This window comes from Anomaloglossus baeobatrachus, chromosome 1 (genome assembly GCF_048569485.1).
Source record: "Anomaloglossus baeobatrachus isolate aAnoBae1 chromosome 1, aAnoBae1.hap1, whole genome shotgun sequence".
NCBI classification, from domain to species: Eukaryota; Metazoa; Chordata; class Amphibia; order Anura; family Aromobatidae; genus Anomaloglossus; species Anomaloglossus baeobatrachus.
In genome coordinates this window covers 771043007-771058960 of record NC_134353.1, presented here as the reverse complement: position 1 = coordinate 771058960, position 15954 = coordinate 771043007, and the positions used below count along the sequence as shown (strand labels likewise).

The 15954-nt window shown below is 39.9% G+C and overlaps 1 protein-coding gene across 1 annotated transcript in view; it reads left to right on the top strand.

Annotated features, from left to right (window-relative positions):
• ADAMTS19 (ADAM metallopeptidase with thrombospondin type 1 motif 19) overlaps positions 1-15954 on the top strand; it is a 422212-nt gene that overhangs the window by 392331 nt on the left and 13927 nt on the right. Inside the window, exons 19-21 of the mRNA XM_075341865.1 lie at positions 990-1143; positions 5160-5295; positions 15420-15624. Of these exons, the coding sequence (XP_075197980.1) occupies positions 990-1143; positions 5160-5295; positions 15420-15624 (495 nt within the window). The remainder of the gene's footprint in view (positions 1-989; positions 1144-5159; positions 5296-15419; positions 15625-15954) is intronic.

The following is a 15954-nucleotide window of genomic DNA, read 5'->3' as shown; positions in this document are numbered from 1 at the left end:
GTGCCCTAATCCTCCACTCTTAAGAAATTTCTTAAGAAAAATCATTTTTCTAGTGTGAACATAGCCTAAAATAGTGATTTTATTAGAACTATAGTAAGCAGCCCAATAAGGGACATATACCTGGAATCAGGATCTCCCTCCCTACGTTATGCTGCTCTCAGATTTAGTGGGAAAAACCTGGTGACAGTTTCCCTTAAAGGACCATACCAGGCCACACATTTAAGGTGTTAACTCAACTATTAATGTAGTAACTACAGTGAACATTTTTGTGCCACTGGATGTGATGAGATGTGCAAAAAAGTTGAAGAATGAGTTAACACTGGAGTAGAACGCTTTTCAGTCTTGAGAGAATTTCTTGATAAAATACTCTGTATTTGCTGTAATCCATTCCAGTCCAAAATACAGAAACACCTGCATTGAATTTAACTCACTTGTTGATCATGCATATCATGTAGACAATATTAGTTTCTAGACAGTGAAGCCCAAAATGAATTGTGTCCAGGAAAATAGAGTGAAGCGAAAAATGAAAGCATTTCATACACATTGCTTTCTGCAAGTCGGACTTTTCCAAGTTTCATTTAGACTACAAAATATGTAGAACATATGGAAAAATACTGTTGACAGTAACAGTGACAGCCTATTTTTAATGGTCTGTGTTTGAGGACGGTTGTTTGCAAATTCCACTCTTTAATGTCCACCTGCTAACTTGCAAATATGTACAAAAGTAACAACTGCTTTCCTAGAAATGACTGAGATTTTATGATCCAAATTACACTCTGACTTAATAAAAATATCCACCTCCCAATAAAATGCATTCAGATACACAGTAGTCTCAAAGCCTTTCCTGAAAGAAAAAAATGACATCTGCAAATGCCAGCATATTTTCCACACATCAGAACACTGTACTTTGCAGCACGTGCCAATGTTCCATATCCTTTACTAGTTTTTCTTTCTTTTTTTGTATTGACCTGATCCTGTCTATTTTTCAGGTGCTACTCTTTCATGACCAGAGTTATGGGCTCCATTATGAATATACAATACCATTGAACCCAGTTCCAGAGAACCAAAGTGCAAAAGTGAATGAACCTTTGTATATGTGGACACACTCAGGCTGGGAGGACTGTGATGCTGTTTGTGGTGGAGGTAAATAACAGCATGAGCACTAAAATGTACTATATGAAGGCGCATACAAAGTATTTGAAAATAGGCAGTGTGTGCCATTGTGAGTGATAGAATTGGATATATACAGGTGCATCTAAATAAATTAGAATATCATCAAAAAGTTAATTTGTTTCAGTAATTCAATACAAAAAAGGAAACACATGTATTATATAGAGTCATTACACCCAGAGAGATCCATTGCAAGTGTTTATTTCTGTTAATGTTGATGATTATGGCTGAGGCGGCCATCGCACACTACGACATCGCAGGTGCGATGTCGGTGGGGTCAAATCGAAAGTGACGCACATCCGGCGTCGCAGTCGATATCGTAGTGTGCAAATCCTTTTTGATACGATTAACAAGCGCAAAAGCATCGTTATCGTATCATCAGTGTATGGTCCGACATTTCCATAATGCCGGTGCAGCGACAGGTCCGATGTAGTTCCTCGTTCCTGCGGCAGCACACATCGCTGTGTGTGAAGCCACAGGAGCGAGGAACATCTCCTACCTGCTTCCCGGCTGCAATGCGGAAGGAATGAGGTGGGCGGGATGTTTACATCCTGCTTTTCACCACCCCTCCGCTGCTATTGGCCGCCTGCCTGTGACGTCGCTGTGATGCCGCACGACCCGCCCCCTTAGGAAGGAGGCGGTTCGCCGGCCAGACCGATGTCGCAGGGCAGGTGAGTGCATGTGAATCTGGCGTAGCGATAATGTTCGCTATGCCAGCAATCACAAAATCTCGCTGCTGCGACGGGGGCGGGTCTATCGCGCTCGACATCGCAGCATCAGCTTGCGATGTCGCAGTGTGCAAAGTACCCCTTACAGTTAATAAAAACCCAAAAGGCATTATCTTAGAAAATTAAAATAATTACCACAAAATACCTACAAAGGCTTCCTAAAGGCCGCTTTACAAGTATCAATGTATCATGCGTTCGCATGTGCGATCGCACCCACCCCCATTGTTTGTGTGATGCGGACAATTTGTTGCCCGTGTCGCACAAACTCGGTAGCCCCCGTCACACGTACTTACCTCCAGAACTACCTCGCTGTGGGCGGCAAACATCCTCTTCCTGAAGGGGGAGGGACGTTCGGCGTCACAGCAATGTCACACAGCAGCCGGCCAATAGAAGCGGAGAGGCGGAGATGAGCAGGACGTAAATATCCCACCCAACTCCTTCCTTCCGCATTGCCGGTGGCCACAGGTAAGCTGCAGTTCATCGTTCCCGGGATGTCACACGGAGCGACGTGTGCTGCCTCGGGAACGATGAGTAACCAGAGCACAGAAGGACGCTCATTTGTGTTACACGCTACAATATGTCAAACGAGGCCGGATGTGCGTCACTAGCTACGTGACCCCGACGACATATCGTTAGATATATCGTAGCATGTAAAGCGGCCTTAAGAATTTAAAATGGTCCCTTAGTCTGGTTTGGTAGGCTACACAATTATGGGAAAGACTGCTGACTTGACAGATGTCATGTCCTTAAGGCAGTTATTGACACACTCCACAAGGAGGGTAAGCCACAGAAGATCATTGCTAAAGAAGTTGTCTGTTCACAGAGTGCTGTATCCAAGCATATTAATGGAAAGTTGAGTGGAAGGAAAAAGTGTGGTAGAAAAAGGTCCACAAGCAATCGGGATAACCACAGCCTTGATAGGATTGTTAAGAAAAAGCCATTCAAAAATTTGTAGAAGATTCACAAGGAGTGGACGCTTGTGGAGTCAGTGCTTCAAGAGCCACCACACACAGACATATCCAGGACATGGACTACAACTGTCGCATTTCATGTGTCAAGCCACTCATCACCAATATATAACGTCAGTAGCGTTGGTCTTATATAATATTCTAATTTTCTGAGATAATGACTTTTAGGTTTTCATTGGCTGTAAGCCATAATCATCAAAATTAACAGAAATAAACACTTGAAATAGATCACTCTGTGTGTGACTCTATATAATATGTGTTTCCCTTTTTGTATTGAATTACCTAAATAAATTACCTAAATAAATTAACTTTTTGATAATATTCTAATTTACTGAGATGCACCTGTATCTGTAGGAGGATTTATACATCTAGTATTGACCAAAGTGATAATTAGCTGATTGCTTGGAGTCTGACTGCCGGGGTTACCACATTTTCTGAGAACAGACACTCAAAAGACTCATTAGAAGAAAGTACAGATCATGGCCACCCTCCATTAATTGTCTTGCTTATTAACATAGATGTTAAGCTTCTAGCCAACATACAATTCTATCCATACACTGGGAAGCTTTGGGAGACCTAGTAGGGAAGGATCAAGCTGCCTTTGTCACATTGAGACAGGCTCCAAATATATCAGACAGGTAGGCCAATTGCTCCACTAGTGCCAGGTTCAATTCAATGAAGTATCAATTGATATCAATAGAATTTAGGTTTGATACTCTTTTTCTAGTCATACTGCTATGCTATGATGGGGTGTTGTCACTTTCAGCCTTAATTTCATAATTACTGTCCTTCACTAAACAGAATTTTCTTTTCCACTATCCAAAGAGTTACCCATTAACCTCTTAGGGTTAAAAAGACAACTATCTATAAACATTAATCCTAACAAAGAGAGAGTTCCAAATATCACCAAATACTATCTACCATAACAAATTATGCAGCTCGCCCCACAACCTTGGCTTTAAAATACCTTCTTTTGACATTCCCAAAGAATTCGGTGTGAGGTTAAATATGTATCTAGGTTTTACTCCATCTACCTTCAACTAAGATTTTTATGTCCAAATCATTTTTTACCTCTTAGTATGGAGAATTCCTCTGCTTTTTCATCCAGGGCTCGATAATACAGTCTAACCACTTATGGTAATAAAACTTTCACTTTTTTATGGGAGCATTTGTGCTCACTGTTATTTGAAGTTTTCAATTAACTGAAGCACCTTTTCTTTTGTCTACTCATCCCCCAAACATCTAATGCTCACAGCATTTGAACAATGAGTCAGGTCTATTCAATCTCCAAGTCTAATATAAAGACATTTTTGGGGAGTCAGACCCATGCTCCATTCTACTCCCAATATTTCTTTGTGAACAAATGAGAGCGGAACTTGGGTTTTAACCTGGCTGATTCACAATGCTCCCAACTGTGGACCTGAAAGTGCTGTATATTTTTAACAAATGCCTTGTTATACCTTGCAGTATTTCTCATGCCATCCTAGCCTACTCCATGTCATCCTGGGCTACTCTTTGATTTGTCTTGAAGTTCCTATGCCCTTCGGGACATGCTTCACTTTTGGTGCACTTATCATAAGGTTAATAAAGACATGTGGACCAAAAATGTATAAGTATCCATCAGAGACTTTGGATAATAAATATATTGATGGTATACTAAAACTACTCCAAATTTTAACCATTTGTATTTTGCCAGTTAAGGAACAATATCTCACAGCCAGACAAGTAATAAGCTTTCTTTCACTAAACTTGATAGGCACCTCACTTCATATCTGGTGAGTCAAAAAAACCCTCCTCTATTCTTTTAGTTTGACAAGACAAATTTCAACAGATTTCCTCTACACAAGCTTCTGATTACTCTCTTGATACTAACATTTGTCATTACTTATAGTTGCGTTCAACCCTGCCGGCTTGGTGGACCATAGCTACCTTATTCCAATATTTTTTTTTTGTTTTCTTATATTTTTTGTTACCCTCCTCTCTGCTCTACTAGAATTCTCAAATCCTCCCTTTTTTATTTGTTGTGTTCTTAGCTCAAGTAAATTCCTTTTTAGATCTTTTATGTGCAATTAATTTTATGATGGGTCAGGGTTAAAGGGACCTTGAGATTTCTATTGCTATGGCTATAAATATATTCAATAATATCAGATATATAACTGTAATATAATGTTTTCCTCTGTTGTGCTACTGATTTTAAGTTTTTTGAAAAATGTAATAAAAATACTACAAAATATCTGTCATTAAATTAAATGCAATATTGGTTGAGCATTTATGCATTTATTTTACATACTAGGTGAAAGAAGAACAACTGTGTCATGTACGAAAATTATGAATAAAAATATAACTATTGTAGATAATGTAAGCTGTAAAGATTTGATGAAGCCGGAAGCTCAAATAAGAAAATGCAACGAACAACCATGTCAAACAAGGTAAATATATTTATAACCTCTCCTTTTCTCTCTTCTGACATACTGTGTATTCTGCAAGAAAAGTCAACACCATATTAAGGTTCATGTTGCAATCTCTATTTTGTACAGAGCTTAAAGATGACAGAGAGAAATCTTTGGGACATGGGTGGATGGCTCCATTGTGCTAATCTCCATACAACTTTGGGCATTTCTGCATAGGGATGTGAACACAATAAAACTAAATTAATACAGTTAGGTCCAGAAATATTTGGACAGTGACACAATTTTCGCGAGTTGGGCTCTGCATGCCACCACATTGGATTTGAAATGAAACCTCTACAACAGAATTCAAGTGCAGATTGTAACGTTTAATTTGAAGGTTTGAACAAAAATATCTGATAGAAATTGTAGGAATTGTACACATTTCTTTACAAACACTCCACATTTTAGGAGGTCAAAAGTAATTGGACAAATAAACCAAACCCAAACAAACTATTTTTATTTTAAATATTTTGTTGCGAATCCATTGGAGGCAATCATTGCCTTAAGTCTAGAACCCATGGACATCACCAAACGCTGGGTTTTCTCCTTCTTAATGCTTTGCCAGGCCTTTACAGCCGCAGCCTTCAGGTCTTGCTTGTTTGTGGGTCTTTCCGTCTTAAGTCTGGATTTGAGCAAGTGAAATGCATGCTCAATTGGGTTAAGATCTGGTGATTGACTTGGCCATTGCAGAATGTTCCACTTTTTTGCACTCATGAACTCCTGGGTAGCTTTGGCTGTATGCTTGAGGTCATTGTCCATCTGTACTATGAAGCGCTGTCCGATCAACTTTGCGGCATTTGGCTGAATCTGGGCTGAAAGTATATCCCTGTACACTTCAGAATTCATCCGGCTACTCTTGTCTGCTGTTATGTCATCAATAAACACAAGTGACCCAGTGCCATTGAAAGCCATGCATGCCCATGCTATCACGTTGCCTCCACCATGTTTTACAGAGGATGTGGTGTGCCTTGAATCATGTGCCATTCCCTTTCTTCTCCGAACTTTTTCTTCCCATCATTCTGGTACAGGTTGATCTTTATCTCATCTGTCCATAGAATACTTTTCCAGAACTGAGCTGGCTTCATGAGGTGTTTTTCAGCAAATTTAACTCTGGCCTGTCTATTTTTGGAATTGATGAATGGTTTGCATCTAGATGTGAACCCTTTGTATTTACTTTCATGGAGTCTTCTCTTTACTGTTGACTTAGAGACAGATACACCTACTTCACTGAGAGTGTTCTGGACTTCAGTTGATGTTGTGAACGGGTTCTTCTTCACCAAAGAAAGTATGCGGCGATCATCCACCACTGTTGTCATCCGTGGACGCCCAGGCCTTTTTGAGTTCCCAAGCTCACCAGTCAATTCCTTTTTTCTCAGAATGTACCCGACTGTTGATTTTGCTACTCCAAGCATGTCTGCTATCTCTCTGACGGATTTTTTCTTTTTTTCCAGCCTCAGGATGTTCTGCTTCACCTCAATTGAGAGTTCCTTAGACCGCATGTTGTCTGGTCACAGCAACAGCTTCCAAATGCAAAACCACACACCTGTAATCAACCCCAGACCTTTTAACTACTTCATTTATTACAGGTTAACAAGGGAGACGCCTTCAGAGTTAATTGCAGCCCTTAGAGTCCCTTGTCCAATTACTTTTGGTCCCTTGAAAAAGAGGAGGCTATGCATTACAGAGCTATGATTCCTAAACCCTTTCTCCGATTTGGATGTGAAAACTCTCATATTGCAGCTGGGAGTGTGCACTTTCAGCCCATATTATATATATATATATAATTGTATTTCTGAACATGTTTTTGTAAACAGCTAAAATAAAACTTGTGTCACTGTCCAAATATTTCTGGACCTAACTGTATGTCCATGTCGCCTTTTACATCCTCTAATAGATAGGGTTTTTGATCAAAAACTGTTATTGCAAATGGAACTCATATGATACTGTTTAGTGATGGGCAAACGTGAACTGTAATGTTTGATGTCCATGCACAGACCCCGAACACAGACTTTTCAGGGAAGTCCATGTTACTGTTTGAGTTTGGCCACCCAGATAAAAATAAAAAAGGATGCATAATGATGATTAAAGCAGGGTTCAAAGGGTCCAGCCATACTTAAAAAAAAAAAATAAAAGTCCGATCTAGGGCCGGACTTGACCTGAACTTAACCCCAGGCCCTGAACCCCATATAAGTCTAGGAACATGAAGTTAAAGGGTGCTTTACACAAGACGAGCTATCGTGCGATGCGTCATCGGGGTCACGGTTTTCATGACGCACATCCGGAATCGTTCGCAACGTCGTCTCGTGTAACACCTCTGAGCGATGCAGTATCGCTCATAAATCGTGAGTCGTGTACTCGTCGCTCAGTTTCAAAATATTGTTTATTTAAAATGGCTCCGGTTATTCATCGTTTCCATGGCAGCACATGTTGCTCCGTGTGACACCACGGGAACGATGAACACAGCTTACCTGCGTCCCGCGGCACCCACCGGCTATGTGGAAGGAAGGAGGTGGGTGGGATGTTTACATCCCGCTCATCTCCGCCCCTCCGCTTCTATTGGCCGGCTGCCATGTGACCTCGCTGTGACGCCGAACGTCCCTCCCACTTCAGGAAGTGGACGTTCGTCGCCCACAGCGAGGTCGTCCAGAAGGTAGGTGCATGTGACGGGGGTTAAACGAGTTTGTGCGCCACGGGCAGCGATTTGCTCGTGACGCAAAAACGACGGGGGCAGGTACGATCGCTCGTGCTATCGTACGATAGATCGACTCGTGTAAAGCAGGCATAAGAGTTAAAAAATTGCAAAATGGCGTTGGTAGGGCTAGGGGACTGCAAAAGGAAGCAAAACAGGGATTACTATACTTACGGAGTTTTTGCATGGCTGTCACAATGCTTCTCGGTCCACTAATTAAACCTTTTGAATATTGACTGCTTCCCCGTTCACCCTCTGTGAAAGTATCTGTCATTGGTTGCAGTCAGACTGCACCCCCACCCTCTGTGCCAGCATCTGTGATTGGTTGCCTTCACACTAGCTGTCTGGTTCCCAAATTGGAGTGTAAAAATAAATCATTTGAAAAAATGGCGTAGGGTCCCCTGTATTTTGATACCCAGCGCAGATAAAGCAGACAGCTGGAGGCTGCAGCCCCCAGCTGTGACTGTTATCTTGGCTGTGTATCAAAATACGAGGGACCCCAAGAGTCTTTTTTTTAATAGAAATAAATAATGTATAAAATCAGTGCTTGGTGTGTCCCCCGATTTTGATACCCAGCCAAGATAAAGCGGACAGCTGGGGGCTGGTATTCTCAAGCTGTAGAGGTTATTGGGCCCTCCTCAGCCCAAAAATTGCAGCACACAATCACGTCCATTAGATGCGCCAATCCTGGCACTTAACCAGCTCATTCTGATTGCTATCATAGTTACATAGTTACTAAGTTTGAAAAAAGACCTAGGTCCATCTAGTTCAACCTTCCTCCACCAGTTCTACATTTGGTCACTAAGTCATTTATAACCAACAATGTTTTGTGTACTGAGGAAATCATCCAGCCCTTTTTTAAAAGCTGTTATAGTATCTGCCATTACTACCTCTTGTGGTAGGGCATTCCACAGTCTGACTGCTCTAACTGTAAAGAACCCTTTCCTATTTAGCTGTCGGAATCGCTTTTCTTCCACTCGCAGTAAGTGCCCCCTGGTCCTTAGTATTGTCTTTGGAAGAAATAAATCATGTGCCAGTCCTTTATATTGACCACACATGTATTTATACATATAAATGAGATCTCCTCTGAGACGTCTTTTTTCTAAGCTAAACATATGTAACTTTTTCAACCTGTCATCATATGGGAGGCCTTCCATTCCTTGTAGTAGTCTAGTTGCCTGCCTTTGAATTGACTCTAACTTCTGAATGTCCTTTTTAAAATGTGGAGCCCAAAACTGGATCCCATATTCCAGATGTGGCCTTACAAGTGATTTATAGAGGGGTAACAATACGTTGGGATCATAGGATCTAATCTTTCTTCTTATACACCCTAGAATCTTGTTTGCGTTTGCAGCTGCTGCTTGACATTGAGTGCTGCTGCTCAGCTTATTTGTATTGAGAATACCCAAGTCCTTCTCCTGTTCTGTAGTCCCGAGTTTACTTCCATTTAATGTATACGCAGTTATAGGATTACTCCATCCTAGGTGCATTACTTTACATTTATCAACATTAAATCTTATTTGCCAAGTATCTGCCCATTCTGACATCTTATCCAGATCTTTTTGTAATATTCTACTATCCTGGTGCTAATCGTGTAAGTAAAAAGAAATAAACATAAAACTCAGAGAAATATCCTTTAGTTGATAAAATAAAAACCTCATAGATCCCTCCCCATAACTAACCTTGGGCTTCATGGTAGCTGTTATTTTTTTAACAAATCACAGCTGTTATTAACCGCTGTGATTTGCCCCAATTGCCACTGCACCAGAGTAATCGGGATGAGCCAGGTAAAGAGCCAGGATTGGCACATCTAATGGATGCAGCAATTCTGGGCAGCTGTGGGCTGCTAGTTTAAGGTTGGGAAGGGCTCAATACCTGTGAGTCTCCACAGCCAGAGATTACCAGCCCCCTTCTGTCTGATTTATCTTGTCTGGGTATCAACATTTTTTTGGGGGACTGCACGCCATTTTTCAAAATAATTTATTGAAGTAATTTAAAAAAGCCACATGGGATACCTTCTATTTTGATACACAGCCAAGATAATGCACACAGCTGTGGGCTGCAGCCTCCAGCTGTCTGCTTTATCTGCACTGAGTATCAAAATATGGGGACCTTAAGCTATGTTTTCCAATTATTTATTTATTTTTACACTCCACTTCAGGACTCAGACATTTAGTGAGAGGGCAACCTATAGCAGGTGCTGTCATGCTGGCCAATCAATCACAGATGCTGCACAGAGGGCGGGCAGGGGAAGCAGCTAATATTAAAGAGATTTAATAAGCAAACCCAGAAGCAGTGTGACAGCTGTACAGAAACTCAATAAGTATAATTCTCCTGCTTTAATTCCAGTTTTGCTTCCTTTTGTTGCAGCCCCCTAGCCCTTATTAATAGCATTATATAACTCTTAAAAAGTTATAACAGGCATTCCTGTTGTAGAAATATTGGATGCTTGGTTGATGAAATATCTTTCATCAAACTTGCAGAAATGCACTGCACTTTGATTGCCATGTGCAACAGCGGAAGGCCTTTGTGGGTCGGGTCTTCAGCGTTTATTCATCCTCTTCTGGCGCTGGAGTCCGTCCATTTACGCACTGCGGTCTCCAACACCAGTTTATTGAAGACACAGTGGTGAAGACCATAACAGGCATTGGCACATGCGCATTTTTTTTTCACATCTGCGCACGCGCTGATGCCTTTCATAGTCTTCACTGCAATGTCTTCATTAAAATTGCGCTGGAGATTCTGGTACCACATGCGAGGACTCTGGTGCCATTTTAGTACTAGTAGTAGTACCATTTCGTAATCACTGTGGCAATGCGCACACACTGCCAACAACATTAATGGTGGCATGATGCGAAATGCAAATAAAGAAAAGGGGGCAAGCCATGAGGACCCCCAAGGATAAATAAACGCCGAGCACCCAAGCCACAAAGACCCACCCCGATTGCACATGTCAATCAAAGTGTAGTGTATTTCTGCAACTTTGATTAAAGATATTTCATCAACCAAGCATAAGATCTTTCTACAACTGGTCTGCCTGGATTCAGCATCTTAGTGCCAGTATGGCACTGCCTTTAATTGATATAGCAAAATCCTGGTGGTTGGCTCTCTTTAAGTTTGGGCCCTTTAGAATTTTATGGGGTTCGGCGTCTGGGGTCAAGTTCAGGTCAAGTCTGATCCCAAACCAGACTTTTTTTTAGTCTGTCTGGACCCGCCGAATCCTAACATCTGCAAGATCAGCCATCTCTAAGGCTGCTCTATTTCATTTATCAGTCTGTAGACAACTTATATTCAGTTAATAAGGAAGTTGCAAGATATTTGAATCTAGACTCCTTCAGAAAATAATAGCTCCATAATGATCAATCCAAAACTAAACATTTCAAAGTCATGAAATTAAATCTTGACTTCTTTGTTAATCATGCTATATATCATAATTAGATAAGAAAAGCATCTTGGATTTATATGCAATCTTAGAGAAAAAAGCAAAACTATGTAAGAAAAGGTACACCCCTAATACAAAACATCAATTTTTATTGAAAATCCATGAAAAATGAACATAAATAACACAAAAATGTTTATTAACAACAATTAAATCGGGCACAAAATGAAGTGCCGCGATGGTAGAACGGTTCCAACCCACTCACAAAGCAATAGAATTATTATATGGAAAAATCTAAAATACCTAGTGAGTATAAGACTGTATAACCTTTCTGAACAGAAAAATGTTCAATTATAAAAGATGTTGGTTAAAAAGCTCACAGAGTGGGGGTGCGGTCTAACTGCAACCAATCACAGATGCTGGGACTGAAGTTGGGCGGGGAAGTAGTGAATATGCATGATAGCTAATGATTGGACCCGGTAGAAGTGTTACAGCCCCGGGGAAGGTCAGTGAGTATAACTATGCTTTATTCCTTACTTTCTCTCTTTTGCAGCCCCCTGAGCTCTTACTAACACAATTTCATAACACATAAGTTAAGGTCCCTTAGACTTATATAGGGTTCCGAGTCCGGGGTAAAGTTTGGGGTCAAGTTCGGCTGCCGAGGCCAATTTTTTTTAGTCCATGCTGGTTGGCCAAGCCTGAATATCCACGAGTTCATTCATCACTATTCACTGCATAACAGCAGAGTTTGAATTTAACCCTTACTACACTGGCCTCACTGCATCTCCTAAAACCCACTGTTATCAGTGACAGTCGGGTATTACATAAAACTAATTCAGTTAGTAGTAATTTCCACAGTGTAATCACATAAACAATCCAGCATATAGGAAACACATTGATACAACACTTCATATTAATAACATCTTCAAAGGAGGCCAGTAATTCTTCCACTCTCTTACACATTTTTAATTATTGAATATCATTATCATGTGTAACAATAGTTTCATTTCCATAGTTGCACAACTTCTCCTTCTCAGTGTTATAATTGCAGTGTCACAGCATATATATATATATATATATATGAACAACAACAAGGCAGAATCCAGCAATAACGTGAGCAATCCAGGATGCTGTTAAAAAATCCCCTCCTTCCTTTTATTCATAAATTCATTAAAATATAATGGTCCAAGCAATTCAGAACAGCATTATCGCAGGAAAATAGCGCAGATAGGACAGGATAGTCCTATCTGCGCTATTTTCCTGCGATAATGCTGTTCTGAATTGCTTGGACCATTATATTTTAATGAATTTATGAATAAAAAGAAGGAAAAAATTTTTAACAGCATCCTGGATTGCTCACGTTATTGCTGGATTCTGCCTTGTTGTTGTTCACATTTGTATGGATGGACTCCTACGTCCTGATCCGGGCACAACGGAGTTAACCAGGTGAGCTGAGGATACAGGTGATTCACAGGAGTGAGCTGGTCTACATTGTTGGACTCATATATATATATATATATATATATATATATATGTATATATATTTCAGAGTTTATTATAGATATATATTCCCATAAAACAGAGGATAATTATACAACCGTAGATATTGTGGATTTTACACTACACAGCTATATAACAGCTTGAGATTATGATGTGAAAACTGAACAGGGATTTAAGAATATCATCCAGAGTTTGCTGCAGCCTCAATGTGTTATGCAGATGTTACAATCAAGTCAGGATAACTAGCCACAGGGATCAGAACATAAGATTTTGGTGTGGGAAGCAGGTGTCTGTGAGGCCTCCATTGTATAAGAGCAGGCACCTCCCTCCAGATGTGTTACTGCAGACCACTGCTCCAGATAGATATGATGGATGTTTTCAGGTTGTAACTTATTTCTGCTTGGCAGGAACAAACTTTGGGTTAGTATGTCAAGCAAAACTACATTTTAACAAGAGTTCTCAAGGATAAATATTGTGGCAAATCAGCATAAGTTCATTACAGGAAAAAATACTAAATTTATCAATATATTTTTTATCAGCTTTCAAATGTTATATGTACCCACGATCAGGATGAGCTGCGTCCTGGACGTGGCGGGTCCTGACCTGTGGGGCCACGAGTCTCCTCTACAGGAGAAATCAGGAGACCACAGCTGCTCGTGCCACTGATCAGGAGTCGAGGTGCTGTGATCTCTCGCTTGTGTTCTCCCTACGGAGGACGCATGCAAATCCACAGCAAAGAATTGGCATGCTTGCAGCTCAGAAAGCCGCACTAGGTAAGTTTTCACTGCAAGCCGTACACGCACAGTGGGCATGGGATTTCTAGAAATAACATCCACTGTGCTTGTACTGTGCAACGCAGCATTTTGGATGCAGAGAAAACACGCTGCTTCCAAAACGCTGCAAACACTGTTCATGGACACGTACCCTTAGCTAATAGAAGCCTTAAAAAGGAGGTTTGGACATCATACTGTTCTGAGTAAGTGGACCCTTAATATTGTGCACACTTTTCAATGTAAAGCCAAAAAATTATAAATTGTTCTGTGAGAATGTGCTAAACTTTTGATTTAATTCAGTCTGCTGTCATTCAAGTCACATGTTTGGATGGATGATTGCTGAGCCTGAGACATCTGAACTGTCAAAAGTGCTGCTGTCATAAGCACACATACCTTTCTCATCCAGGAAGATGCACTAACATGAGATGAAATAAATCTGTTCACCCACTGAGAATGAGTGGAAGGCAAGGGTTTCTCCAGCTTCATGGCTCAGCAGAATAAGTATACATGCTCAGTCACTGGAATTGGAATAGTGACAATATACCAAATATAATGGAAATTACCAACAAGCTGATACTACATCACAAATTTGAAAGGAAACATGCTATATTTAATAACTCATTCGGCTCTCACCATAAAAGATGGGGAGTATGGTTAGACAATTTAATAGATACTGGATAACTATTGAATCCCAAATATATAGGTTGACTTCTACTACTCTCTCACAGTCTTATAAATATATAGATTTTCTCAAAGAGACTCTACTCCAAAGATACAAAAACCTCTGTTCCTCCCTACCCAACCCTCTCTCTCTTTTTCTATCTTTTCTCTTTTCCTTCTTTTCTTTACTCTTATAATTTATTTTGTTTTCCCCTCCTTCGTTACTTAAGGTTAATTCTCCCTTTTACTACTTACCCTTCCCACCTTTTTTCCTTGATCTTTCCCAGGTTTGCCCCAATAAAGTTGTTCTTCCCTAATTTATCCTCCCTAACCCCTCCTTCCTTACCCCCTACATATACTAAATGGTTAATGTAAGTATACTTATTCATAATGTAGTCGAACAAATTTATTAATGAAATTAATTCTGTTTTATTTGTTCAAATTTAAAATACAATAAAAATGATTGAAAATCTCAGTCACTGAGAAGTCAGCAAAAAGATTTATTCCATCTCATATCATTGCTGCTCCTTAGCTGAGAGAAGTACACTATGTGTCCTTATGACAGTAGCTCCTTTGATAGTAAGTTTCCTTAGTCTGATTGACATAGACTCATCATCTACTTTTCCTTTGTATTGACTTTTATTAATTTGTTCCAAATACATTATAACAACCCCCTCCCCTGTTATTGTAAACCCCTTAAAATTTAATAAAGTACACATTATAACAGAAACACAGGAAACATAACAACATATATAAGTAACAATTGTTTGTACTGTTACTACTTTCAACATTAGTTAAAAAATATCCCCCAAAATACTATGGAGAACTATAGAAAAAAATTGTTTAAAAGAACTGAGAGTCCTCAGTGGTTGATACCTTTTAACAGCTACTAAAAGGTATCAACCACTAAGGACTCTCAGTTCTTTTAAACAATTTTTTTCTATGTACTGGCTAATACTGTAATGGTACAAAGCTCTATTTTACCTGTATAAACTATAACTATATAGAGAACTATAAACTTTTTTAATATTCTGTATATTCATCTACAAAATACCTTTTTTCTAATAAAGTTTTTTTACTTCTAAAATTATTTCCTATTTAGATGGATGATGACTGATTGGAGTCCATGTTCAAGGACATGCGGTAAAGGGACTCAGACCCGGCAGACTGCGTGTACACAACAACTCAGAAATGGAACACTGATCGCAGTCCGTGAAAAAGACTGTCCTGGATACAAGCCTCCTTCAAACCAGCGCTGTGAGGGACAGGACTGTATGACAGTGTGGGAGGCCGGAGTATGGTCTGAGGTGTAGTAATACACATGAAGGAGATCAATAGAGTGGAACAGAATCATTACTACTATATTCAGTATAATTCTAAAAAATTGATATGGTTTGGGTGAATCATAGTCAATGTGGGTCTTTGAACCTTACTTCCAAAATGTCTGCACTCTAAAATACTATTTATTATTGCAGTATTCCACCATGCTTATATTATTTAGGATAATCCCACACTCTATCCTGAGAAATAGGATGAAATAATGACACATATATGGATTCTGGGATGTGTAATTAGCCAAAAATCAAATCAAATACATCAAATTACATTGTATATGGTACCATGAATGTGCCATACGA